Source organism: Syngnathoides biaculeatus, chromosome 4 (assembly GCF_019802595.1).
Source record: "Syngnathoides biaculeatus isolate LvHL_M chromosome 4, ASM1980259v1, whole genome shotgun sequence".
Taxonomy (NCBI): domain Eukaryota; kingdom Metazoa; phylum Chordata; class Actinopteri; order Syngnathiformes; family Syngnathidae; genus Syngnathoides; species Syngnathoides biaculeatus.
In genome coordinates, this window is record NC_084643.1 from 11,108,824 (window position 1) to 11,136,143 (window position 27,320).

The 27,320-nt window shown below is 45.2% G+C and overlaps 2 protein-coding genes across 8 annotated transcripts; both read left to right on the forward strand.

Annotated features, from left to right (window-relative positions):
• Positions 1 to 191: 191 nt before the first annotated feature.
• Positions 192 to 19,149, forward strand: spef2 (sperm flagellar 2). 4 transcript variants are annotated; one of them, XM_061817997.1, is made up of 37 exons: positions 192 to 593; positions 2,060 to 2,162; positions 2,233 to 2,461; positions 2,543 to 2,698; positions 2,851 to 2,991; positions 3,267 to 3,343; positions 4,288 to 4,480; positions 4,577 to 4,765; positions 4,860 to 5,047; positions 5,447 to 5,594; positions 6,568 to 6,784; positions 6,883 to 6,956; positions 7,031 to 7,085; positions 7,159 to 7,193; positions 7,282 to 7,385; positions 7,474 to 7,715; positions 8,665 to 8,743; positions 8,823 to 8,983; positions 9,080 to 9,253; positions 10,302 to 10,426; positions 10,501 to 10,628; positions 10,762 to 10,900; positions 10,970 to 11,107; positions 11,273 to 11,395; positions 12,298 to 12,357; positions 12,450 to 12,636; positions 12,750 to 12,881; positions 13,040 to 13,178; positions 14,828 to 14,900; positions 15,509 to 15,665; positions 15,764 to 15,858; positions 16,250 to 16,432; positions 16,867 to 16,956; positions 17,030 to 17,200; positions 17,326 to 17,520; positions 18,073 to 18,195; positions 19,005 to 19,149. In XM_061817997.1, the coding sequence occupies exons 1-37, from the start codon at positions 536 to 538 to the stop codon at positions 19,065 to 19,067; spliced, it is 4,944 nt and encodes a 1,647-aa protein (XP_061673981.1). In that variant the 5' UTR covers positions 192 to 535; the 3' UTR covers positions 19,068 to 19,149. The 4 variants fall into 4 exon arrangements, 3 of the variants coding, with proteins under 3 accessions (XP_061673981.1, XP_061673982.1, XP_061673984.1); XR_009794719.1 differs by lacking the exons at positions 17,326 to 17,520; positions 18,073 to 18,195; positions 19,005 to 19,149 and having other exon boundaries at positions 16,250 to 16,412; positions 17,030 to 17,169; XM_061817998.1 differs by lacking the exons at positions 192 to 593; positions 2,060 to 2,162; positions 2,233 to 2,461 and having other exon boundaries at positions 2,567 to 2,698; positions 2,797 to 2,991.
• A 144-nt stretch (positions 19,150 to 19,293) lies between these two features.
• On the forward strand, positions 19,294 to 26,699 carry LOC133499711 (UDP-glucuronosyltransferase 3A1-like). Of its 4 annotated transcripts, none has more exons than XM_061818004.1 (11): positions 19,294 to 19,874; positions 20,201 to 20,302; positions 21,942 to 22,043; positions 22,116 to 22,236; positions 22,329 to 22,492; positions 22,567 to 22,731; positions 23,376 to 23,584; positions 24,213 to 24,358; positions 24,475 to 24,560; positions 25,907 to 26,126; positions 26,237 to 26,699. In XM_061818004.1, the coding sequence occupies exons 2-11, from the start codon at positions 20,221 to 20,223 to the stop codon at positions 26,502 to 26,504; spliced, it is 1,563 nt and encodes a 520-aa protein (XP_061673988.1). In that variant the 5' UTR covers positions 19,294 to 19,874; positions 20,201 to 20,220; the 3' UTR covers positions 26,505 to 26,699. The 4 variants fall into 4 exon arrangements, with proteins under 4 accessions (XP_061673988.1, XP_061673985.1, XP_061673987.1 ...); XM_061818002.1 differs by lacking the exon at positions 19,294 to 19,874 and adding an exon at positions 19,920 to 19,931 and having other exon boundaries at positions 20,047 to 20,302; XM_061818001.1 differs by having other exon boundaries at positions 19,294 to 20,302.
• The last annotated feature ends 621 nt before the right edge of the window (positions 26,700 to 27,320 follow it).

Here is a 27,320-nt window from a genome sequence, read left to right on the forward strand (position 1 = left end):
TTCTTTTGTTTGTTAAGCATTTACTTTCATAAATTGTTTGATGAAAATGACGGCAATAAAAATTAAATCAGCTAAAAATTGAATGTCCCCGTAGACCGTTGCAGAGGAACAGATTCTGGATCAGTGGGTGAACTCCGTCCTCGTCATGTGTTGAAAGCGGAGACATTTAAACAGATCCAGGTACAGCTGACCGCCCCCTCCCTCGAGAGCCGTCAGCTGTTTTTGCTAGCCAACGGGGCGACAACCTCCGTTTCCCTCCGCTTGTGCTTTTCTTGTTTTACCCTCTTCCAGCAGTAGTCTTAGTTATCATGGATTTATACTTAGAAGGGTACGTGACGAATCTGTCAATCAGTAGATGAAAGTAGCAAACCTGCTGGCAACATGACGTAGCCCTTAGCCGGTTACCATGGTAATAGCACTATTCGCGTCTGTTTACGTCGTGTCGACCGACACTCGATGACGCATCGATTCTGTTGCTGCGTGGGGTCTCCTCCCAACAAGTCCCAGAAACTTGACAAATGTTCAAAAAGAGAACATGTCGGACATATTGTGCAAGTGGCTCAACGAGGAGCTTCGGCTGTCAAAAGTCGTCGGTATGTTTTCACTCAAACGTATTGAAAGCACCTGTGTGCTAGCTCAATAATGCTCATTTTAAATCATTTTGGTGAAGCCCAGCAAATAACGTTGGGTAACAACAAATGTATTTATACGATTATAGCCGACCACTCATTGTCTTTACACGTCAAACGTTGAGACAAAATGATTTTTCTACCGGTCAGAGGGCGGGATTAAAAACGACTACATTGTATGACTAAATGATGATGCATTTGGAGAAATTCTTTTCCTTTCGGCTTGTCCCGTCAGGGGTCGCCACAGCGCCTCATATCTTTCCATGTAAGCCTATCTCCTGCATCTTCCTCTCTAACCTCCGTCCATCTATCCATCCATTTTCTTGGCCGCTTATCCTCACCAGGGTCGCGGGAGTTCTGGAGCCTGTCCAAGCTGTTGGCAGCCAATCGCAGGGCACGTGGAGACAAACAGCCGCACTCACATTCACACCGAGGGGCAATTTAGAGTGTCCAGTTAATGTTGCTTGTTTGTGGGATGTGGGAGGAAACCGGAGTGCCCACCCGGAGAAAAGCCACGCAGGCACGGGGAGAACATCCAAAGTCCACACAGGGAGGGCTGGGATTGAACCCGGAGCCTCGGAACAGTGAGGCCGACGCTTTCTAGCTGCTCCACCGTGCCGCCCCTCTCGAACATATGAGCCTATATACAGATGCATCTTAATAATGTAATACAATGGAACCCTTTTTAATGTTCACTACAATGTTTACATTGAAAAAAATAATAGTCAAATTCTAAAAAAAGGTTGGGTTTTTCACGATTTATTTTCAAACAAGGCACATTTTTAAATTGGAAAACTATTTAATTAAAAGAAAAAAAGTACCCAATTTTTGATTTGATTACTCATTTTCACTACAATGTTTAAATTGAAAAAAATAAAACTCCAATTCTCAAATATTGAGTTTTTCACGATTCATATTCAAACAAGGCACATTTTTAAATTGGGAGGGGGGGGGGGAATCATTTTTGGACCACTGAAGTGAAATTCTATAATTTCCAGCAGCACAGTTGATGATCTCTCAAGGCACAAAATCCTGAAATATTTCAGTGTATGTGTACTTTAACTTTTTTTTTTACACAATTGAAATGAATAATTTTCTGTGATTTTTAATTTATTAATATGCACTTGTATATTTTAATAATATGAAGATATAATATATATGGCAATGTATGGTATTTTTTTAATTGAATGTTTGTCATATAATGTTTTTAAATGGTGCTTATCAATTACATATTAGACAGGGTGAATTCATGATTCCATAAGCATTCGACAGATTCAAATCAGAAACAAAATAATACAGATCCAGTAGAATAATCGATTTCATCTCCATTTAAAAATCGTCAATGAATCAATGCTGTCGGGTCCTCATCTACGTCTGAGCAAATCCCCTAAACATGCACGTCAGGAGTGACATCGCGTTCCTTCTTTCAGAACCGAAGACGTTTGCCAAGGACTTCTCCAATGGGTACCTCATTGGAGAGGTTTTACAAAAATACCAAATTCTGAACGATGTCAGTGTCCTCATGAAGACAGAGTGAGTCACTTCATCTCCTCGATTCAAATTGGTTGCTTTTGCGCTGATCTTTCTTTGTTGTCATGTGCAGCACGTCCACGTCCAAACTGAACAATTTCACTCGCCTGGAGCCGACTCTCCACCGGCTGGGCATCTCCTTCGACCTGTCCGCGGCTCAGGGCTTAATGCAGGAGAAGGCCGGCGCCGCGACGCATCTCCTCTATCAGCTCTACGTCTCACTCGAAAAGCAGAAGAAGAAGAAATCTGAAATCCTGCAACCTGACACCCGACGTAAAAAAGGCCACGAAACCTTCTCCGATGTAAGTGACGAGTTTGATCGTACGGCGCAACGGACAAAGACGAAGCTTGTCTTTTTCTTTTTTCTTTCCTTTTTCATGCAGCGTCTACACCTCGTGGTGAAGAAACGCGATGCAGATTTAAAGTTGCAGAAAGTGGATCAAGACTTAGAGAAGCGACGCCTTCAGTTTGACAAGGCAGCCCAGAAGCAGAGTCAGCTGAAAGAGCAGGACGACAAGCCAGCCACCCGCATGAGGAAGGTGCCCAAGAAAACAAACCCATCACTGTCCCTTAAAGTACTTCCGTGACACCAATTCTCATCATTAGGTCATACCCCGCGGCTTTATTTGCTTTCAAGGTCGAGTGGTAAAAGTCACATGACCAGCGGCGAATGTCCCGGATGTGTTTGCAGTTTGCTCGCCCAAAGTGCGCCGACGTCGCGTCAAGTCAAAACCAGTCCGCCGACGTCCCGGGTCCAAAGCCGCCTCCCTACTCTTCGCTGGTCAACATGAGGAGGCAGAAGCATCAGCAGCGCAAAGATCTGCAAGCAGAGGTCACACTTGACTTCAATATGCGCCAGTCACAACTCTTTAGGATTCAAGCCGGTTTTGAATTGGCCTAAACGTGGTCTTAAGATTGGACTCCTCTTGCACCCTGACTAAAACGACTTTGGCTTGCACTGCAGACTTTTCTCAAGGGCGAAACAATTGAGCTGTCCAGAAGACTTGCACTTCATTTTGCAATTTTTAAACGATTGTTCAACTTGACTTCAATTTCCAAGACCGAAATGTGTAAATGATTCGAAATGAATGCCTTGTGTCTGTGCAGATGGTCCAGGCTGAAATTGCAGAGTTTGAGATCAACAGGAAGAAGCTCACCACCTCGGGCTTGGCTTCCTCTTCAGGGTGAGAGCAATGGTTTTAGCATTCACTCATGATACAGGACACATTTACCATTCCAGACGCTGATCTGGTTTCATGGACATAACAAAATACAGCAATCTGTTTATGGCCTCGGCATAGCCAATGAGTGTGTAATGTGACAAAGTCTATAATTACGGTCATCGTTTGAAGTAAGAATACGACAAAATTTGAGCGCAAATCAGTTAGTCAGCTCGAGCTCATTTTACATTACCCTTGAAAATAGATGGCTGATTGACAGCTTTTTTTAATAAAATTACGAGACAATAGTAAAGTACAGTGAGACGGACGTAAACACTGTGCGTATGATTATGTACTGTATAAACACTGTATGTGTCTTAGATGACGCAGAGGAGGGAGATAACATGTACACGTTAGAAAAAATGGATGCAAATGATGGTGATATGTTTTTATGTATGTGTGGACATAAATACACGTTTCCTTTTAAGCTTTAGTTCCATCTTATGGCAAGGGAATTTTTCACCAAATGTCCGAGGATAAGGGCCAGTTGGCCTCACAGTTCTGAGGTCCCGCCCGGGTTCGATCCCGGACCCGCCTGCGTGGAGTTTGCATGCTCTCCCCGTGCCTGCGTGGCTTTTCTCCGGGCACTCACACACAATTGAATTGCCCCCAAAAGTGTGACTGCGAGTGCGGCTGTTTGTCTCAATGTGCCCTGCGATTGGCTGGCGACCAGTTCTGGGTGTACCTTGCCTACTACCCGTTGACAGCCGGGATAGGCTCCAGCACTCCTGCGACCCTTGTGAGGATAAGCGGCTAAGAAAACGGATGGATGGATGGATATCTGAGGAGAGGTTTCACGGGAAAAAAAATGCAAACGGGTTCATTTGTAAAAAGTGAACCTTCGATATGCGGAGGTTTGCTTGACGCGTTATTGTTGTATTAGAATTTTTTTGTTCCGCTGTCGCTAGTGGTCTGGATGTTCAACTCGGGGGTAGCACTCAGTGCAGCGGAGTTGAAAACGAGCTGACGCTGCAGTCCAGCAGCGCGTATATTCAGGAGATCCGCCAGAGGTTGCAGGAGAATGTCGCCGCTTCCGAGCAGCGAGAAAAGAGACGCATAAGGTGCCTGGTCGAGCAGCTCAAGGCCCACGTGGCTCAAGAGGTGGGGCAAATACAGGACGCGTAAAAAGGATGGCAGGACGCAGACAATGGATATTGCTTCAAGACATTTTTCCCAATGTGGCGTTCCCCTTCGCAGGAGAGATGGCGAGAAGAGCAGCTGGTCAGGTGTCTGACGGGCCAGACTCAGCAAGAGAAGCGTTTGGCCGTGCAGCTGCTCCAGATGCGCAAGCAGAAGGATGCCTTCCGGCAGAACCGCTTGCTGATTGAACAGCAGTTTCAGCAGCAGAGAGAGAAGGAGTTCCGCGAAGCTCTCGAAAGGGAAGCGGTGGGTGTCGGCAGGACTGTGTGCATATCCGGATGGGATCTGGAGCTATTTTTCTGACCCGCTGCATAGCCGTTGTTGTGTCTTTGCCGTTCAGGCCTTGACCCGACAGGCTCACTTGGACCGGGCAGAGGAGATCCAATTAGAGTTGGAATTCTGTCAAAAGATGGCTGCCGAGTGCGCTCGGAACAGATCCAAGAAGCACTTTAAGAACTGTAAGGAGATTTTGGAGCAAATTGTGGATTTGGCCACCAAGGTTGGAGAATATCGCCTGCTCACAGCAAAGTAAGTAGCAAGCCCGAAAATTGGACCAATATTAATTGCACTTTATTTAGCGCCTCTCGAGATTGTAGCCGTATACGGTAGCGCAAAATCTAAAGTCAATTTACAGATTTTCACCCTGGAATATCCAAATAAACAAACTCGATTCTGCTTATCCTTTATAGCATATATGTATAAGTTTATAGCAGAGGCTGGAACTTTTCCAAGCTAATTTAGGGCACAAGGCCCCAGTCAGTTGCCAACCACTTCAGGATCTATCTATGGCGTGCACAAATAGAGGAAAATGAAATGATACAAATAATGGTGTTTCCAAAGTAGGTTGCAAATCGATGGCAAGTCCAGGCTCTCTCATGGCATCTGTGTTTTTGGTTTGTATTTAAGTCCAGGCTCTCTCATTCGCAGTCTTATTCCAGCGAAGCTGATGCGTGAATGGAAGGAACTGCTGTTAAACGGTCTCCCTCTCTACGAGCAGCAGAGGCTCACGTCACCCGATCCGGTAGAGCTCCAGAAACAGGAGCTACTCAACATCCAGGATTACGACGAATATGTCGTGAGTTACATTGAATGAACAAAAATATGAATGCCACATTTGGAACGGCGGTGGCTGGTCCCAAATAGTCCCAAAAACATGCATGGTGGGTTAATTGCTGACTCTAAATTGCCTGTACATTGTGAATGTTTTTTGGGGTTTTGTTTTGTTTTTTTTTGGCCTCACAGTTCTGGGGACCCGGGTTCAGTCCCGGGTCCTGCCTGTGTGGAGTTTGCATGTTCTCTCCGTGGCTGTGTGGCTTTTCTCCAGGTTGGAACTCCGGTTTCCTCCCACATCCCCAAAAACATGCAACATTAACTGGACACTCGAAATTGCCCCGTTGTTGTGAGTGATGTCTGTCTTTGTGTGCCCTGCGGTTGGCTGGCGACCAGTTCGGGGTGTACCCTCGCTCTCGCCCAAAAAGAGTTGGGATAGGCGCCAGCCTGCCCGCGATTCGGAAAAAGGACGCATGACGGATGTTTTGATTAGTCTTAGTGAGCGCGTCTCCTTTGCCGAGATAATTCATGCACCTCACAGGTGCGGCGCATTGAGATGCTAATGAGACGGCATGATTATTGGCTCTGGCACCCCCTTGTGAGGATAAGCGGCGTAGGAAACGGATGGGTGGAATATTGCACAGGTGTGATTTAAGATGCCCACGAGGAAAGGACACTCTAAATGTTCAGTTTGATAGTTTCTTTCGTGCTGCGTTATGGTAGAGAAATGAATTTTCATTTTACAGGCAACAATTCAAATGGACATTAATTTAGTCATCATGCAATTTTGCATGCTCCCTTAAAACTTGTAACATCTGTGCTGTACGGTAGATGTTGTCATTTGAGAGTGGCTTTTTATGGCCGACTGTCTAATCAGCATATTGATACGCCACAACTGGCTTGGCTAAAGAGAATCGATCATTTGGAGAAGGAGAAACGGCAACAAGCGCTAGTTTTGACTCGATTTTGTTGTGTTGATAACATTTGGTGTGCGTCAGAACATGGCGGGAGAATGGACGTGGACAGAGGAATCTGGGGAGACCAGTTTGCCTGTTGTGCCCAGCCACAACATGATTCTCAGACACGTGTTGTTGAGGATGAGGAGCATGATCCCGCCACCGAGCCCGTCATCAATTCCTGGCTACAGGCTGAAGGCGTGTGTCCTGGGCAAGTTCTGCTCTGGCAAGACCACTTGCTTGAAGAAGATTGCTCAAGGTGCTTGACGTTGGCTCTTCAACCGGTGCAAGCCAGCCTCCCTGAATGATTTTTTTGTGGTCTTTCTAAGCGAGCGGGTTGTCTTCTTCTCTTTGTAGAGCTCAAAATATGTATCCTATCAGCGGACAAGTTGGTGGAGGAGGCACTGAATGCTTACCAAAGACGAGAGGTGGTGAGTCAAGAATCACCTCTCTGATCATTCTGGACTTCCGTAGCTCATCAATAACCATTTGAAAACGCACACAGGTCACACAAGAAAATGAAGAAAACGAGAGTGAACTGGCCACCGTTCTTAATACCGGTGGGTTACACCCCGCAACCCGTCATCGATAATTGTGTCCTGTGATTTTTGTCGACACCCTTTGTTTTTTCAGATCTGCATGACAAAGATGAAACATCGTGCGTGAATGTAAGAGAAACGTTTGGCCAACAGCTCGTGCTGCTTTCGCAGCAAATGTTATCTTCCGCATTTCAAAAGTAGTTTCTCTGTATGCCAGTTGTCAATCCGCGCAATGCTGGGAAGGGCTGCTGCAGAAGAGCTGAGCAAAGGCAAGCTCATCCCCGATGAACTCTTGGTGGACATCGTGGTCGAGGCCATCAGGTATCACTGCGCCGCTACACTCAGTGCTAGGATGCTTGGTCACGCGTACACGCACGCACTATAGAAATGGTTTCAATTTTGTGAGCAGCCAGATTCCACTGGAAGCAGGCTGGATCCTGGATGGCTTTCCAGTCAACGTAGACCAGGCCCATCTACTGGAGACAGCAATTGCCTCCCTTGACACGGGTTATGAAGTGGTGGGCAGAAAGATAGACCTCGTCCTCAATCCAAATCCTCCGCCTCCTCCGCCCTCACCGCCTGCACTGGACTTGGCTGTACTGCTGGATATTCCTGATCAGTGCGTCGCCAAGCGGGCGATCAATCATGCGGGTACGTTCTCAGGAAAGTCATTCATCATTTTGGCCTCGAGTCAAGGTTTTAGACGGGTGCTCGCTTCGTGGTTTGCGTGAGCCTCTTTACTGTCGTTTGGCTCGAGTAAAAGTAAAATGCATCCATTTTTTGAGTCGCTTATCCTCACAAGGGTCCCGGGAGTGCCGGAGCCAATCCCAGCTGTCATCGGGCAGGAGGCGGGGTACACCCTGAACTGGTTGCCATCCAATCGCAGGGCACATCGAGACAAACAGCTGCACTCCAGTCTCCAATGCATGTTGCGTGTTTTTGGGATGTGGGAGGAAACCGGAGTGCCCACCCGCAGAAAACCCACACAGGCACGAGGGGGGGGACATGCAAACTCCATGCAGGGAAGGCCAGGATTTGAACCCCGGTCCTCAAAACTGTGAGGCCAACACTGCAGCTGTGCCACCGTGCTGCTCAGAAAGATACAATCAAAAGGATTACGCAAAAAACAAAAAATAATAATTTCCCTGAAAGTGTTGTGTGTGGGCCAAGGAAAATATGACTAAATGTTCATACAGAAATGTATTCTCACCATTTGACTCGCTGTGGCATGAGTGGAAGTGTTTATCCCTCAGAATAATAATGGCACCCTCTGAACTTTCCTCTGTTCATCCTCCATGAACCAGGAAGTACTTTTCTATAACTAACAAGCAAATGAATGAACAAATTTAAACGTGATGCTTGAGAATTTTTTTTTTTTTTTTTACCTTTACACTTGTTAACAGTACAACCAGCTTGGACGCTACTGAATGACGTATTACATTGTAATTAACCTATGTTTAGCAAATGACATCTAATGGTGCCCAAGACCTTTACACAGTACTGTGGGGAGATTTATTTTTTTTCTAAAAAAAACAAAACAAAAAAAAAACCAACTTGGATTTCGTTGCTTTAATTGTGTGAAATGTCTTTCTATGTCAAGATGGCAGCACCAAAAGCACAGCTGCCACAGGCTCTCCAAACATAAACAGCAAATTGTTTGTGGCACAGATTCCACACAGGTAATAACAACGGATGAATATGGCCTTAACGTCTCGTGTCTAACTTACTTTTTTCTTTCTTTTTTTTTTTTTTTTTTAGGATCGCATCCTTTCAGGATACCTGGATCAAACTTGAGGAATGGTTTGGGAACGCTGGCAGAAAAAGTATTTTGACTCGTGTGAATGCGGATGTAACGAAGGACGAGCTTTACACCACCATGAAAAATATCTTGCAGAAGGCCATAGTACAAAAACAGGAAGGTAACAGAAATTGGATGCACTGGGAATATTATTGATCATTTCTTTTTCCCTGGCTCTGCGTACAACAGGCGTTCTTCATTTTTTTTGCTGCACCAGCTCCTAGGGCACTATTTGTCGAGGAGGTGCTGTTGGACAACCCAGTGCGTGCGGTCTCACCCCCTCCTGCTGTGACTTCCACCCAAACACCCGCTGTCACAAACGAAGACGACAAACATGAAGAATTGCAATTGAACTTTACGGAGGAACGATCCAACCCGGCCACCCCGACAGGTACAATGACAGAAGAGGCGTGACGGTAAAGTTACACTTTGGTCCGTCCGTCCGTCCGTCCGTCCGTCCGTCTATCCATCCATCCATCCGTCCATTCTATAGCTCTTGTTCTCATTGAGGCTATGGGTTGAACACATATACAGGGAGGCCGGAGCCGAGATGTGAACCCTGGACTTCTAAACCAGGGGTGCTCAATGCGTCCAGTCGATTGCGAGGCAGTCTTGGTCAATCGCGGGACGACGTTCCCAAAAAAAAAAAAAAAAAAAACAGTCTGGGCAACGTAGGGCAAAGACGAGCTAGACATGCTGCTCATGTTTACTTTCGATATTAATGGAGAAAGTTTAAAAACAAATACTGTTGTTTTAAGATACAACGGCTGTCAGAGTATGTGAATAATCAAAGGAAAAGTGGTTAAACCGGACGAGATTTTCCGTTTTTCCGAGTGGGAAAGGTCCGGTCCAAAGCCAAAGTAGAAAGTGCAGGATGAGATGAGATGAGATGGTGTGTCATTTGAAAATTCTTCTTCCTGATCCAGGATGAAGGCAAAGACAATACGGTGCACAAAAAAGCTAATTCTGTATTTTAAATATAGGAGGCAACATAACATTAACCTTAAAACAGTTTGGGAGCATCATCATCACCCCGACCACCCCACCTCGTCGGTAGCTTGCGAGAGGCTGGCTGCTTGAAAAGTAGATCTCGGGGGGAAAAAAGTCTGGGCACCCCTGTTCTAAACAGTGGGGGGCCTTGGCTGCCAATACTGTTAACTCACATCTTTTACACCGATATCCTGCAAAATTTGTGCATCGGAGCCATAACAAAAGTTGTGCCTTTTTTTCCGGAACCAAGTAAAACCGTATATTGTTGTAACTGCGTGCACAGCACCCACCCAGGTAGATAATTAGAGCCGATGATCCCAAAAGCTACCTTTAGCTGATCTAGCTCATTTGGTTTGCCCATGTGATTATATTGTAAGCAATAATGCCTGAATAAGTTGAAGTAAGAGCCTTTGAAGTTCAATAGATGTTAATTTTTGTCCAATGCACAGATCTAGAAAATAAGCCATCAGATGAATCCGTGCCTGATGAGGACTCGCAAGAAGTCCCACCTAAACCCTCCTCGCCCTGCCCGGGATCTTCCGGCTGGGTCTATGTAGACGAGCCGCTGTCAACGGTAGGAACCGAGTTGTGTAGCGCAGAAAATCCACTTTGTCGGCGTGGAAAAACTTGTCATGTGTCATTTTTTAGGAAAAAGCAGAATATCTGTGCCAGCAGTGGGAGTCAATTTGTGATTCTTATGTGAGCAGCGTAAAGGCTGTGATGCAGGAGCTCCGCTTAGAACGGACTGTTATTGACCATCACTTGTATGACATCAGGTAAAAAAATTCAATTTTATATATAAACACACACTAATAATAATTAGAATGAAAATATTTTGTGCTGGAAAGCCACTGACAAATGGAAACATTTTTTTTCAACAACTTTCATGAATTGCCAACACATCTCCAGGGAGGAGTTCAAGCAATACCTGGAGCGACCAGACCTGAAGCAGGAATTAGTGTCTCAGTGGCAGAAGGATTACAACAGCATACCCGACGACCTGAGAAAAAACGAGGAGACGAAAGCCGAGTTGAATCATCGCCTGGATGTGAGAAAAAAGCCAGACCGGGTAAAGCGGCGGAAGAGTCGAAACTGAGGTGTTGTGACTGCCGCGTAGGACCTGCGGGAGCATTTGTGGGACATTGTCGACACGCACAAGGAGGATGACGAGACACAACGGGCGGTGATCATACGTGAGAAATGGTTGGAGGAGCACACAATTATCCTCGTCAACCATCATTTGAGACTCATACAGGTAACAACACTTTTTTCTCTTTTTTTTTTTTTTTTTTTAAATAAAGGGCCAACTATAGTCAATGATCACAGTACAATACCTGGCCCATCACTGTGTTTTGTTTGTTTGTTTGTTTGTTTGTTTTTTTAAAATCAAACCTTTAAGATACAGATTTGCATTGCTTAGGTGGAAATGAGCCGTTTTCAGAACACGCGCAATATTTTGCGGGACTACTATCTGAATGCGGGTCAAGAGGAACACTTGGACTCCATTCCCCTTCTTGACATTGCAGATATAGGGCCTGCAAAGGTATTTGGTGGAAATCCAATTTCCTGTTTTATTGTCATCTATGTATGGTATGTACCGTAAATATTCTGCAAAACATTGAAAAAAAAAAAAAGGGAAACATTTAAAGGCAGAGGATGCAAGTTATCTATCTATCTATCTATCTATCTATCTATCTATCTATCTATCTATCTATCTATCTATCTATCTATCTATCTATCTATCTATCTATCTATCTATCTATCTATCTATCTATCTATCTATCTATCTATCTATCTATCTATCTATCTATCTATCTATCTATCTATCTATCTATCTATCTATCTATCTATCTATCTATCTATCTATCTATCTATCCTAAATTCATGTTCCTGCCCCCGCTGCCTCGCGTGTCTTCCCAAAGAAATACCTGCAACTCAATTCATGAACAATAACCAGGAAGACATCATAACCTCATATTCGGCTGGCCACCTCAGAGTTGTCATCACTCCGTCAGAGCTGCTGGGGGAACCGGGATGGAATTTGCATCCCTCTCGTCAGCCGCTTCATCTTTCAGAGTGCGCCACCGGTGTCAACGCTGCTTGAAATATTGATGCTTTGGTGTTGAATTTTTCAAATTTTGGGGGGGAAATTGCCAATCAGTTAAAAATATAAGGGAGGTGCTCAACTTACCTGCCGACCCAATGAGAACGATGACATCACCGTTTGAGTTTACATCCTGTCCATATATAGGAAGCCGCAGTTGTTTATCCTTATTTTTTTTTCCCTCCAATCCCTTTTTAACTTTTGTTGTTGAATGGAATTAAATAATCCAGCCAAGAAACTACACCATAGTCTCCTCCCCCCATGAGCATCGTAGCACGTGAGCAGTTGAATGACACATCATATCATTGACAGATAATTCTTGTTCTGTGGTTTGCGTACAGATACTTAGCGAGATCTTGATCGCCAAACACGACGACGCCCTCGCAGTCATAAGTAAACTGGTAATGCGCCACATACACGACAGAATTTAGGAACAAACGTGTTTTACGAGAGAGACATCTTTCAAACACGAATGGATGGCGTCCATGCCTAGGTGTCGACAGAACCTCAACAGGTGGAGATCAAGACACAGGACGTAGAGCGAATCCAAGAGAAGGAGAGGATCCTCGAGAAGGAACGAGCCCAGGAGAAAGAGAAGGAAAAGGAGAAAGAGAAGGAAAAGGAGAAAGAGAAGGAGAATGCAAACAAAAAGAATAAAGACAAAGATAAAAAACAAAAAGGCACGTGAGAACACACAATTAGCTTAGCATGATGACTTAGCAGGTTTCCTACGTTAGTTTACAACGCAGATGTAGTCCTTCTTGCCTGGTATGCTTTTTTGTGTTTTGTTCAGGTTCTCCATCTCCCCCACCTGCATCGAGCCCGCCACCACCTGTGGAGACGGTGGAGAAGACCCCCGTAGCCGTTAAAAATGTCAAGCAGAAAGTAATCGTTCGAGAACACACAGCTGCGTTGAAGCATGAAGGTACTGCGTGCTCACGTCCAAGTGACGGTTCCCTTATGCTGTTCTTTTCCAGAACACTGTACAGTACCGATTTTTAGGTCTGCACACAATGAATGGCGTGACCATTTTTGTGTTCGTTCTGATCTGCACATGTTATTTGGTGTGTTTGCGCTTTCCAGAGAGTGCATCAAAGTTACGAATTGATTTGGTGAAAGGCCACGGACTGGTGTTGCTCAACTCTCTGCAAAGCAGAGCAGAACAGATCTTTAGCGACATGAGAGACCGCTTGGAAGCACATTATGTTGCACAAATGAACAGGTCACCCTCTCTTTTTTCCGATGCCCCATTTATGTATTAGGATGTTTATGAAAATTCAACGTGTCGAAAATGAGCCATCATATGAAGGCAGAAGTTTCCGTACGCTTTGCAAATACGCACATTTCATTTGGTAAAGTCAAACCAGATTAAAGCGCTCACGTTTCAAGTCAGTCAGGAGCACCGAAATTATTGAATTTTGTGCAATGCCGGTCACAAATTCCTTGTGGGTTGTTACTTACACACTTGGCCAATCAAGCTGATTCTGATAATGAGAGAGAGAATTTGAAATGATTTTCTTCGAGGGCAAAAGTTGACGTAGATTTCCTCAGTATCCAGTAGCATTTCCTTTGACGTGCGTGACTTGAGCCAAACCTTCCCGCAGCCTTCTAACGGTTCTCTGCTGGAATCCTGGCCCGTTCCGTTCCGTTCAGAACCGCTGGAACTGAGACAGCTTTGTCGGTTGTTTTCCTCGCGGACGCTTTTTCAGATCCGCCTACGCATTTTTCTCGGGATTAAGGTCAGATTCTCTGCGAAGGCCACTCCCAGACATTGACTTTGTCATCCGCAAGCCGCTTCTGATGTACGCTTCGGGTCGTTGTCCATTCGGAAGACCCGTTTGCGCCCAAGTTTTAGCTTCCTGTCTGATGTCTCGAGACGTTGCCTTCATTTCTGCATGTTTCCTCATGATGCCGTCTATTTTATGAAGCGCTCCAGTTACCGCTGTAGCAAAAATACCTCCACAACATGATGCTGCCATCTCCATCATTCACAGTTGGGACGGTATTCTCAGGTCTACTCGCTTCCCCCTTTTTCAAAACTCCAGAGGTAACGTTGGTCATTATGGCCAAACAGCTCCATATCAATTTCATCAGCCCACAAGCAGTTAAGATCTTTGTCGTGGCGTCTTTCTGCAAAGTGTAATCTGTCTTTTTTATGTTTCGAGTTGAGTTGCCTTTCAGCCCACACAGGACGACTCGTTTCGCTGTGGATCATACCACTTTCTTACCAGATTCTTCCAGCTTCTTCACAAGGTCTTTAGCTTTTGTTCTGGGGTTGATCTGCACATGTCAGACCAAAACACATTCATCCCTGGGACACGGAGCCCATCTCCTTCCTGAGTGGTGTGCTGGTTGGACATTCCCACGATGTTGACACTTGCGTCTAACGGTTTGAACAGAAGCACGTGGCACCTTCAAGCATCTGGAAATTGCACCCACAGATGAGCCAGACTTGTGGAGGTCCACGATTCTTTCCCTGATTTTCTGGCCGATTTCTTTTTCTCATGCACAAAAAGGGAAGCAGAATGTTTGAGGTGTGTCCTTAAATGCATCTCCAGGTGTGCTCACATGTTATCAGTTAACCTATCAGGAGCTTCCGAAGCCATGACCTCCTGTTCCCCATGTTCTTTAAAAACAGAGCACTTTTTGTGTATGTAAACTTTGGGCCTCGAAGAAAATAACGTCACATTCTCAAAGAAATTCTCTCGCTCATGATTGCGCCATTTAACAAAATGAAACAGGGGAGGTTTAGTCTGATTTGACTTCAGACATACTGAGACAAAAAATAAAAGTTTTTTGTACAGTGTATGTAAATGCCTGGTTTCAACTGTGTATATCTGTGTATGTATGTATGTATGTATATTTTTTTAGTATTGACCAACTTGCGGAGGTGGTGCGCCACTTCATAGAGACTGGTGGTAAACTTCAGAATGAGTTGGTACTGGTAAGTAGCACTATGTGTGTGTTTTTTTTTTTTTTTTTTTTGAAATATATATTTTCAAGGGCATATATGCATAATTTATACAAAATATTTTCATCGGGGTCTAGGTCAAACCTTTTGTAATTAATAAATGAAGTTGTGTGTCTGTGTCTGGGCTGCGCTCCGTGCCCAGTGGCTAACAGGATCTGCCTAACAATTGTCAAACTTTTGAGGTTTGAGTCTTGGCTCCGGCCTTCTCGTGTGGCATTAGCGTGACCCGTGCGTGCGAGGGTTTGTTTGGATACTTCAGGTTCTTCCCACGTTGGAAAAAGACGAATGCTAGGTTCACTCAAGACTCAAAATTGAATTCAAGACCGTAGATGTGATTGTAACGGTGAATGTTTGCTTGTCAAAATATGCGATCTCACCCTGCGTTTGGCTGACGACTAGTCCAGCACGTGCACCACTTCTCATCTGGAGTCGGCTAAGATAGGCTCGAGCTTACCCGTGGCTGTGATGACAAGTCCTCTAGTAAATCGATGGAAGCTGTGAAGCTGTGTCCTAGCCCAAGAGGTCTTAGAGGATGAGTTTAGACGATGCATCATTGTGGGTTTTGTTTTTTTTTTTTGCAGGAAAGCATTGAGTTCTATTTCAATGGAGATACACAGTTGGTTGCAAGTCCACCTACCCAAGTGAGTCCACCTGCGTCGGAGAGAGCGACATCTTCAATGCTGACCATCCTTCAGCTGGACTCGCTGTACCACTGTCTTTGCAATGAGGCCCCAACAGGTAAACGAGTTGAGCGTTGGTGTCTGTCCATCTGCCTTTTCATCCTCTTCATATTCTTTATCTTTATTTTTGGGGTTCATTTCTTTTTCAATTCTCAGGTGTTATGTCCAGTTCTGAGTTCTTCCATCTGATTAGAGACATCCTCCCTTTCAACACTCTTCCCGAACCTTGGGAGAACATGACTGAAGCACAGGTATGCTCGATTCTTGAACAATACGAGATATGTACTCAGTATAATCAAAATTCAATCGAAATTTGAGAGAAGCTGTCGGGATAATGCACGTGCAAACGACGGTTAACCCTTTCGGGACCAAATAGAATTTTGCAGAGAGAAAAATCTGATACTTTCAGAAAATGATACTCTGGAATGTTAAAATGTTCAATTATATTAAACCTGTTGCAAATTTGTAACCCCTGCCCGGAAAGGGTTAAGGCCTCTTTGACATTGTCCATCAAAATGTAAATGTAATTCAGCTCTTGCGTTGCATATACAGTCGTCATGTTGTGGACGGAGTTTGTATAATTTGGTGAGTCAAGTCTGATTTTGCAAGATGCAACCATTCTATTTCCTCTCCTGCTTGTAGTTGAACGAGATCACTTCTCTTCTCACCGATGGATACAAACAGATCGACTGGCGTCGATTCTTGCTCAGTGCTGCCATCCCTTGGCCGTTTCCCTCCTTACGACAACTGCTGCTCGTGCGCAAGCATTTCAAGGCAGCAGACACTGACGACACCGGCTATATAAGTGAGGAGCAATACATGCAGGTTTGTCTTTACGACACAAACAAAAATGAACGCTACCTTCCCTCTTGAAAACTTTTCTCCGTTTTGTGCAACTGCCTGAACCAACGAGAGTGGTTGTCTATTCCACTTTTTCCTCCAGCTTTATTTTGCCAAGACATATATTTTAACCTTATGACAGGTCACAAAAATGTCTTGCTCCAGTAATAATTGCTCGGAAATGTACTTAGTCAATGTGAAATCTCGACCTGTTAAAATGAACACCGAGCTCCGATTCGGTTGTCTGAATGGCAACAAGCGGGTACACTGGCCAAGTCTACCTGCTGGCATTTAGTGGAATAGCATTTGACGTAAGTAGATCGTTTTGGAAGAAGTGCACTTCCCCGCGGCATATCTGATCACCTCTCGTAGCCCACCGCGGGTTGGGAATCACTGATCCGTTTCTCTCCTAACACCAGACGGAGTTATGGTTTTCCAGTGAGCGTGAGCAGTCCATAAGCAACGACTCCTTTGAGCCTCTTAATAATCGTCGGGCAAACCTTCGCAAGGTAATGTGGTCCAATACCCGACAGCCGTGATTGTTACGCCAATAACGCCTTGCTTTCTGTTCTTCCGACTTAGTTCTTTTTCCAGCTGTTCTCCGATCACTCGACTCGACCGCCTCAGCTGGACTACATGACCATGCTGCTGTGCTTCGCCTCCGATCCTGATCCCAAGCAGGGCTTCATTAAAGCACTGAGTGTAATGACGGGACATTATCTGCAGTACCCTGCTTCGAGCCCTCTTGACACGGTGAGTCTGGCGTGCAAGGAAAAAGTGGGGGGAAAAAAAAGTCCACTTTGAATGTGATTGTGCACAACCTGGCAACCTCTTGCCATTAAAGTCATGAGTTAACACTTATCCCATGATGTGCGCAGACCGATACCAGCTTCGTGGAGACCACGGCGCTCGCCCTCTCGGGGCCGGAAGAGGAATACGCGGCGAGCAGCTCGTTCGCAGCGCAGACCGTGTCCATCCCGGCTCTGCTTTGCGTTGTGGGCCCCGAAGTGGGCAAGATGAAAGGTGGCGTCCATCCTCCTCCAGGCTGCTTGACCCAGGAGGAGAATATCGAGGTAAGATGGAACCAAAACAAATATCAAAAACTATACCCAGGCCAGTTTTTGGGTTTCGAGAAGAGGCATTTCTTGTCACGAAATGATTATTTCCATCAAGGAGGTGTTTTTTCATCACCTTGGATATGTCCATTTTGGTGTCTGTATACAATTTCCTGGCTAGAGTTTTTTTTTTTTGTTCTTTGCAAAATAGTTGAAAGATTGTGTCCGGTTAAATTCAACTTCCACCAGCCGACGACGATCGAATCACATTTGACCCTGCAGCGGTCATGTGGGCGTCCTGCAAAATACTGTACCTAATACCTGCTGACTCAGGGTTTAGCCCCGATGATATTTATTTAGCTTTTGAACAAATGTTTTAGCTACTCGTGAGATGCAAATGTCTATTTATTTTTCATGTGACAAATGTTCTACTACCTGCTGCCCTTGGGCTTTTTAGCCCCGATGATGACATCTATTTTGCTCGTGACGATTGTTTAAATCTGTCCTTTTTAAATTTTGTGTGACATTAAATACAAGTAACAGCACAACCCCGTCCCTGCTGCCCTTTAGCATTTGATGCAGATATTCGCAGAGCTGGGCTACACGCCAGAAGATGCTGTTCCTTTCTCGGTCCTCTCCGGGCATCCTTCGTTTCATAACCTGATCGAGGTCACTGACCAGCACCTATTTGTTGTAAGTCCATACTCATCTTGAGCAACGTTCCCATACACACACACTTTGCACATCGCCGTTCTCAAATGTAAAAGCAGAAGTCACACTCGATTCATTGGTGTTTTTATTGCTTCCACTTTTGTTGGGCTTACTTAGCATTTGTTTATCTCAAGTACAAGTACAACCGGTTGTGTGCTGTGAGTATGTGCTTGTCACTCAGAGAAAGGCAGGCTAGTTGGGGTCCGGGGGGGGGGGGGGGGGGTCATTTTTCAGGGACTTTAACATTAATAACAACCTACATTACAAGCTGCCAAAGTACCGGTTTCTCCGCACTATAAGGCGCACCTCCAATGACTGGCCCATTTTCAAACTTTTTTCACACGTAAGGCGCACAGAATAGACGCTACAGTAGAGGCTGGGGTTACGTTACGCAGCCATTAGATGGACTGCGCTAAAGGTTCAATATAGATCCATGTATAAGGCGCACCCGATTATAAGGCACACGGTCAGCTTTTGGGAAAATGGAAAGCTTTTGGGTGCGCCTTGTAGTGCGGAAAATACAGTAAGTGTTTGGTTCGTGTATATGAGGTTTTCAATATTTCTCCCTGTACTGAAGAGGTTTTTGTTCATTACTTTTGTGAACCTGAGAAGCATTTTTTTTTTACATTTTCCTCCATGTGTCAGTGCATAAGGCGTGAAGTTTTCAGACGTACTCTACGCGTAGGTGCATCTCATGGAAGGCGAAACCTGATCCCAATTCTTTAGCGCCAGTTCACAGCACTAACATACGGTAGTGTTCAGCCTTATGACACACGTTTGTTTTGTTTCAGAACATTCATAATGTGCTCCAGGCCCATCAGCCACGAGAGGAGCCTCAACAGTGTCGTACCTGAGGACGCGTTCGTACGACATCTACTTTGCCTTTTCTGTCTACAAATACCGTAACGGGAGAATAAAAGGGATTTAAAAACACAATTTTTGTTTAGTGACGTCACTGCCGAATGAGTGGAACGTTCTCTAGTCTGAACACGGAGGCTCGATTGAAGTGACCGCCAACATCAGCCACGACGGGACCGACCTTTGTGACTTTGCGTTGGTTTTTCCCGAAAGCCTCCAGCAGTTTTTCTGATTCACTTGTTTTTCTAATGACCTCTCTGACGCAGAGGAGCATCGGTTTGCGTCCACAATGAGCACATTGTCCAGGATAACCTACATGTCAAGCCTCACTTGCCAGCAGCGACCTTCCGGAGCACCCGCAAACCTATTGTCGCTCATTGAGCAGGGATGCGCTGTTCTACCTACTGCTGCGCCCCTTCCAATCAGTCCGGTCTTCAGCAAAACAAACGTTTCTTTTTCGTGGACTGTTTTGAAGATAATCTTCACTAACAAATGACATTTTGAGAAAAATGGGGATGAAAGTGCCGGTTAATGCTGGATTCTAAGTGTTTTTGCCTTCCATTTGTCCGGTTTGATTGAAGTAGTGCTTTGGAGGACCCTGAGCCCCCAACCCTCCCCCACCCTTTTATTGCTGCCCCTCCTCCTGGCCCCTCCCTTTCATTAACGCTGCAGGTCCAACGCTGGTAGACATGTGAGTGTCTGACTTTTAGAAGAAAAACAGAGAGGCTAATGTGTTATGTGGACAGAACCACGCACACAGACCGGCATGCGGGCTCTTGAATGAAAAGGATCAGCGCCTTCAGGTCGGAACTTTTCCATCAATTTCCGTTGACAGCCGAGCAAAGTGACACTCAGACATTGTAGGTGGCTTCTCCCTTTCATCAGCTCTGACTCTGAATTTGATGTTTTCTTTTTTTCCCATTTAACTCTTTTTTTTCTTTGTTTGTTTGTTTTTTTGTTTGTTTTCCTGATTAGTTTGCTTTTCCGTGGTTTCCCGTCATACTTCTCTGCCTACTAAAGTCAACAGTTGTACATGTATTGTGAGTTTTAAAAGGCAGACGCTCGCGCAAGACCATTTTCATGAGTTTATTTTTGAACTGGAAGACTATTTTCGGGACTTTGGCTGCAGATCAGGGTGGCACCAACAACATGGGGCTCGCGGTCTGGATGTGCTGGCTGCTGGCTCTCCCGCTGCTCCAGTCTGCCAAGATCCTGACTGTCTGCCTAATTGGTGAGTAGGGGAGCAGTCATTGTCATGCTTCACCCCCCTCATTTTTGTCTTAACTAGCTGTCAAAAGAACAGAGGGAAAAATGACACAGGAAATTATATAATTATGGAAAGAGTAGATTTACTCTTTTTTTTTTTTTTTTTTTTTTTAATGTAACGAATAAGTACGCTCCGAAAACGGAATCATTATGTTGCCGGTCAAACAGACCTTTAAAAAACAAGTTCAACTAATTTTATTTTACTGTACATAGATTAGTATGTTGACCTGGCAGTGATACAAAGGCCTAAAAATGGGGCAAACATGTCTAATTTAGACATTATTTCATTTTATGGTCACCTCTTGCCCACACGCAGGGCTTTTCCATGATAATTCAACACAATACAGTCAATGTATAGTTTATAGTTATGCATCAACAGGTACAGGTTCACATTTCGGGTGGACAAAAGAAATGCAACAAACTGCTCAAGCTAATGGGATTCCATTCATATACGTATAGCCTAACTTATTTGTTTGGCAGCAACCATTTTTTTTTCATTATATATTTTATGCACACTCTTAGTCCTTAGTCATTTTAATTCAAAGGGCTACCTGTTTGTTTCACATTCCTGAAATAACAAATTTGCTAAGAAAAAAAAAAAAATCATTTAATTGTTTACTCATCAATATAAAGACACTGATAATGTTCATAGTTTGTCGCAATAATTAACAATTTGACAACGTACGTAATCAATAAGTATCAACATGCTGCACTTCAAGTCATCAGCTTGGAATGTAATGCGTAGTTATATTTTTATCACATTTAGTATATCCAGCTCTCCATCCATCCATTTTCTGAGCCGCTTATCCTCACGAGGGTCATGAGAGTGCCAGAGCCTATCCCAGCTGTCATCGGCTAAAAGGCGGGATACCCCCTGAACCGGTTCCCAGCCGATGGCAGGGAAGATGTAGACAAACAACAGTCGCACTCATAATCACACCAACGGGGCAGTTTAGAGTCTCCAATTAATGTTGTATGTTTTGGGGATGTGGGTGTGCCCACCCGGAGAAAACCCACGCAGGCACGGGGAGAACATGGAAAATTCCGCGCATGCTGGGGCCAGGATTTGAACCCCGGTCCTCAGAACTGTGAGGCCAACGCTCCAAAAGCTGCACCACCGTATAGCATATACAGTAATCCCTAATTTTTCACGGTTAATTGGTACCAGACCCACCCGGGAAAAGTGAAAAACTGCAAAATAGGGGTAAATGGTTTTTTTTTTTCATAGGTCCTTGTAGTTTTGCTGGGGGTGCCGCATTTTACCCTGTCAATACAACTTCCCACTACAGTACTGTACTTAAGTATGCTGGCAGTTTTTCATTCTTACTATTTTTTTTTTTTTTAGCTTCATTGGTCCATGTTGTCACACCGGGGATGGTGCATTAGTACGTAGCGATCTGGCTTTTTTTTGGGGGGGACAGAAATCTGTGATGCACTGAATCTGCAATAGGTGATCCACGAAGTAGAGAGGGATTACTGTATTTGTTTATCACTTAGCATTATTGATGATATGTCATGTGGCTAATCATTTGGACGTTGTTTTGAGCAGTTCGTGCGTAGCTAATGAAGTGGCCCAGCGGTTGACAACGCCATCTTTCCCGCAGGAGGAAGCCACTACTTGCTATTTGACGAGATCTCGCATAACTTTCACCTGCACGGCCACGAGGTCCGCATGCTCCTGCAACTGGGAAACCCTCTGATTACAGGTATTGTCGTCCAATGTCTGCAACCTTCTTCTTTCTCTAGTCTCCTTTTTCATCTAAAATCACCTTTGTCAGGTTTGTCCTATGCTAGCCGCAACGGCAGCTACCAGACCAGCACTTGGTCCCTCGGAGAAGATTACATCAAACAATACAACGGCTGGTTCTTGGAGCAGCAGGCGCAGTTTTTACTGGGACGGTACTTTCAAAAGCCTTTTTTTAGTGGTAGACGTGACCACTTGTACAGTGCTGCTGTGTTTTTGGAGTCACGGACTTGTTTTCTTCCAATAGGGACAGCTTCAATGGCTTTTTGAACTTCATGGGCCACCTTTCCTATCAGTGTGACAAGCTCTTGGGAGACAGCGACCAAATCTCGTTCCTCCAGAGCGAGCAATACGACATTGCGGTCCTGGACGCTTTTAACCCCTGCTCCTTCATCATAGCACACAAACTCGGTACTCGGATGATTGCGCTTCTCGATTTCAAACTAGCCAGCGCCGTTCCACATGCGTTTGGCCTTTCGTTCCAGGCGTCCCCTACATCGCCTTCTATCCGGGCCCTCTGAACGGGCCGCTGTCCATAGCTTCGCCCTCCTCCGTCTCCTCAGTCCCGGCTTTCAGCTCTCAGTTGTCCGACCGTATGGACCTCTTGGGTCGTGCAAAGAACTTCATCTACTCTCTCCTGGGTGCTGTAGGTAAAAATAAAAAAAAACAAACAAAAAACTCGTTAACTGTGTTGACTGCATGGCTTCATCATATCGGAGTGAACACGTTACATTGGAGGATTTTGGTCATCGGCAGTGAAATTAAAATTCATACATTACAGCGTCAAACTACTGACCTTTTGAAATTTTTTTATCAATAGTACAGACAATGTTTTAAGAGGATAAATAACACAGAATTAGTTTTTTAATTGATTACATAGAAATAATGGGTCACATTTACATTAAACGGTATTAACCATTCAAGATAGACTAATATCAGTCAGACGACAACGTTGCAATTGAATTCTTGATTCTTGGTGCATTTTGAACAAGGCATGAATATACGCTACATTAACTACTGTACTATTTTACTTGAAAGTTGCATGACGGATACATCTTACCCTTTTACCGTCACACAATTGTAAAAATGTTTCCCACTGATGTGAGGCTAAGACTCGTCGCCACCTTACGAGCAGCTAATATCGGCAGTTGACGCATTCTTTGGTTCATCTGCAGTATTTGGACATGAACAGTACTGCACAAACTTTGGGGCATTTTCATTTTCAAGTTTAACATGAACATTGTCAACATTGTTCCGACGCTGTCCTAACACTTCCCACCGTTTTTGTGCAAAGGCCAACAAATTGTTTGGTCCATATTCAAGGACGTAGCTGAGCGCCACCTAAACTCGGGATCCCCCCCGGGTAGCCTGGACGAGTTCCTCCAGAAGGCCGAACTCTGGGTCTTCAACACAGATTTTTCCCTGGAGTTCCCCCAGCCTCTCCTGCCTTGCACCGTGTTGATCGGGGGTCTCCTCAATAAACCTCCTGAGCCCCTGGATCAGGTCAGTGCTCTTGATAAGACCTTGACTACCAGTTTCCTGCAGGTGGTGGCATTGTATCGCGATAGAGTTGAGATCGGCACAACTTTTGAAAAGAAGACAAAGATGAGGGGGTGAAACTCGGCTTGTCACATCCATTACGGGGCAGAGAGATGCCAACACACTGGAAGTCAGAAATGTTTAGGCATGTCACACTTGAAAAGGGGATGAATGTATGCGATTTCCAAAAAAAAAAAAGAACCTCGTGTGGTGCGATTGTGAGAAAAGATGACGCAGCACATGCAGTAGATTAAAAAAAAAGCCAATGCCGTTCAACTCGATCCACGCCATGAGTCAATCGCACTGGCTCTTGTCATTGTAATGATTATTTTGCCATCAAAAGCCCTTTCTCAGTTTTTGTGTACCTTTATACTTGGATATATGCAAAGAAAATAGAAACAAACTTGGGGATGAGCCGTGTAAATTGTGCTATAATTCTCGATCCTTGTGATTTTTTTTTTTTTTTTTTAACAAAGGCGCGTCACAGTGATGTTATCAATTGACACGGAATTGTTTTAAATTGTGGGGGAAAAAATGTACAAGGGGTCAGTAACAACATGGTCAGACCGGGTCTATCTGGTGTGTCCTTCAGGATCTTGACTTGTGGATCTCCAGTTTTGGAGAGTCGGGTTTCATTGTCGTGACCATGGGATCGATGGTGTCTACCGTTTCTGTGGACCGGCTTCTGGTGGAGCTGGTAGACGGCTTCTCCGTAATCCCCCAGGGTGTGATCTGGAGGTGCAAAGCAATATCACGCTGCCTGCCTGCGTTGTGTGTGTGTCTGTGTGTGTGTGTGCGTGTGTGCGTGGTGTACAAAGTTTTTGGGGGATCTTCATGCTTCCTTTTGCTTTCAGGTACAACCGCGAGCGTTGGCCGGCCCACCTTAGTAAACCGTCCAACGTCCTACTTGTGGACTGGCTGCCTCTCAATGACTTGCTCGGTGACTATCCACTTTATTGCACAATAAATACAAAAAAAATATACATACTTCAGGCAGAGTCACTTGCGATGGACGCCGTCATCGATGTAAAACTGCATCAAACTGATTTTACGTGTGAAATGAATACCGCCGTAGCAGTGTCAGTCAAAAGTGAGCAAGCAAAGTCTTTCCCCGCTGACTTTGGGCGAGAGGCAGGCCACACCCTGATCTGGTCAAAATCTCATCGCAGTAAACTATCATTCACACCGAAGATCAATTTGCCGTCGTTGTACATTCACCTAAAAAGACAGCAGATTAGAAACGTCTCTTCATACATTTTCCGGACCGCTGGCACCCTGAACTGGTCGCCAGCCAATCGCAAAGCAATCAAATTCACACCTATGGGCAATTTAAAGTCTTCAACGGGATGGGAGGAGAAATCCCACACAGGCATGTTGAGAATGTGCAAACTCCACACGGCTGAGGCTGCATTTGAATCCAGGTCCGGAAAACTGTGAGGCAAATGTGCTGACCTGTTGTCCACTATGCCACCAACGTAGCTTATATTAGATAGAAGATATGAAATATCTGCTCAAGTTAACTAAACAACAGTATCTGTGTTGTATGTGAGATTTGAAAAATATATAACCCCCCCCCCCAAAAAAAAAAAGAATGAATGAATGAGTAAAAGTAATACAAAATAAATACAAACAAATGATATCCTCAGGGGGTTCCATTGGGTATGAATGTAAAACAATTTTTGTATCAATAGTAAAATGGCAGAACTGTGGTGGCAGATTCGCCTCCCAGTACACAGTTTGTATGTTCTCCTTGTACTTCCCGAGGTTTTCCACTTTCCCAAATTCCCAAAATTTGCACGTCGGGTTGACTGAAGACTCAATTTTTACATCGTTATGAATGTTTACGTATACGTACCTTGCGAGTGGCTGGCGACCAGTTGAGGGTGTAGTCCGCCTTTCGCCAGAAGCTATCTGGGATAGGCTCCCGCTTTCCCGCAACCCCTGTGAGGCTAAGCGGCTTGGGTGATAAAATTCACTGAGGGTGTAGTGGTACACACGCCGGCCTTTGGCGCGGGCAGCGCGGGATCGATTCCCGCTCAGTGATGGTGTCGATATCTGCCCTGCGACTGACTGGCGACCAATTCAGGGTGTGTTCTGCCTTTCGCCCGTGTGGAGCAGCCCGTGTGAGGATAAGCGGCTTGGATCATGACATGACATGACAGTCCAGGGTGTACCCTGAGCTTAATGTACCTGTGCAAACATGTGTTCTTCATAACTTGTTATTTGAAGACTCTTTTTTTTTTTTAAATGTTCTTCATTCAACCAAATGTTTGCGTTTCCCCCAAGGACACGAAAAGGCGCGTCTCTTCATCACCCACGGAGGCCAGAACAGTCTCCTCCAGGCCGTGTATCACGCCGTGCCCGTGCTGGGCATCCCGCTGTTTGGGGATCAGTTCGACAACGTGGTGAGGGCTGAAGCCAAAGGCCTGGGCCTCGCCATCAGCCCCACGCGCATCACTGGCGAGCTGCTCAGCGCCACCATCCAAACGGTCGTACGGGACGGCAGGTGCGTGCGCCGTATTTGCCAAGGCAGCTGCGGGCGTTCAACAAATACCGCAAGCTTGTTGATAACGGAAATGCCGACGATCGATCCTCCCCACTCGCCGCTCTCTCCAGGTTCAAGGCGGCGGCTTTGTCTCTGAGCCGCATCCACAGATCGCAGCCCACGCCCCCCGCAATCCGACTGCTGCAGTGGGTGGAGCACATACTGCAGAGCGGCGGGGGCGCGCACCTGAGGCCGACCTCGCTCCAGCAGCCGTGGTACCAGCGATACCTGCTGGACCTGCTTCTCCTCGTCCTGACGGGCCTCGCCGGGTCAGTCCTTCTCTGCTGGATTTTCTGTAAGGCCAAGACTGGCAAAAGTGACATCAAGAAATTGCAATAGTAGCATTCCTTTGCTGTCTCGGTAAAGCCCGGCCGGGTTAAGCGTCTTGCTCAAGGGAATTGAACCCAGGGCCTTTAGATCACAGGCTGCATTGGTGACCACAATTACCATCCCGACTGCAACCACGGGATGGATTTTGTGTTCAAAGGAGACCGACATGTTGACATCGTAGAAGATCTTTCCATGACCAAAAGTCCCCGACAACCACATTTTTCAATAAAATAATTGGAACATCAAAAGTTGAGCACATTTTGTTCTGGTCCACAGTGGAAACCATTTGCTACGTACGGGAAATGTTTGAAGTAACATTTCAAACGGGACAAATTCTGTTTTTCATGACTTGTCTACTCACCGTTTTCGGTTTGGAGTCCCTGGCCATCCATCATCAAATATATATCTTATCTGCAGAGCTATGAAGATGCGTATGTGAGCGAGCCGATGTTCTAAATCTCACTTGAGGTCTCGGTCGGTCGGACATGCCGTACTGCAGCCAGGCAAGACAAGAACTCTCTGACTTCAGTGTGGTGCCATTATTATGAATCCCAGTACCTAACGTCAGTCTCAGCCGAACTTCCACTGATTTATTTTTATTCTGTCGACTGTAATGGCGATACAGTAGCGTACCAATTTACATTGGCAGACATATTCGCTCACCTACCTTGACGCACACATGATTTGAAGTGATATCCCTTTGTGAATCCGTATGTTTTAATAATAATTGTGGTCTACCCTTTGCACCTGTAACAGCTTCAACTCTTGTGGGAAGGCTTTCCAAAAAAAAAAAGAAGCTTTTGTTTGTCCACATCCTTCCAGGAG

Coding starts and splice junctions, on each gene's coding strand:
- LOC133499711 (XM_061818001.1), top strand. CDS start 20,152: ATGAGTTTATTTTTGAACTGGAAGACTATTTTCGGGACTTTGGCTGCA. Junction 22,237..22,328: donor GCGCAGTTTTTACTGGGACG/GTACTTTCAAAA, acceptor TTCTTCCAATAG/GGACAGCTTCAATGGCTTTT. Junction 23,585..24,212: donor CTCCTGAGCCCCTGGATCAG/GTCAGTGCTCTT, acceptor TGTGTCCTTCAG/GATCTTGACTTGTGGATCTC.
- spef2 (XM_061817997.1), top strand. CDS start 536: ATGTCGGACATATTGTGCAAGTGGCTCAACGAGGAGCTTCGGCTGTCA. Junction 7,194..7,281: donor ATGAAACATCGTGCGTGAAT/GTAAGAGAAACG, acceptor TCTGTATGCCAG/TTGTCAATCCGCGCAATGCT. Junction 18,196..19,004: donor CTGACCAGCACCTATTTGTT/GTAAGTCCATAC, acceptor GTTTTGTTTCAG/AACATTCATAATGTGCTCCA.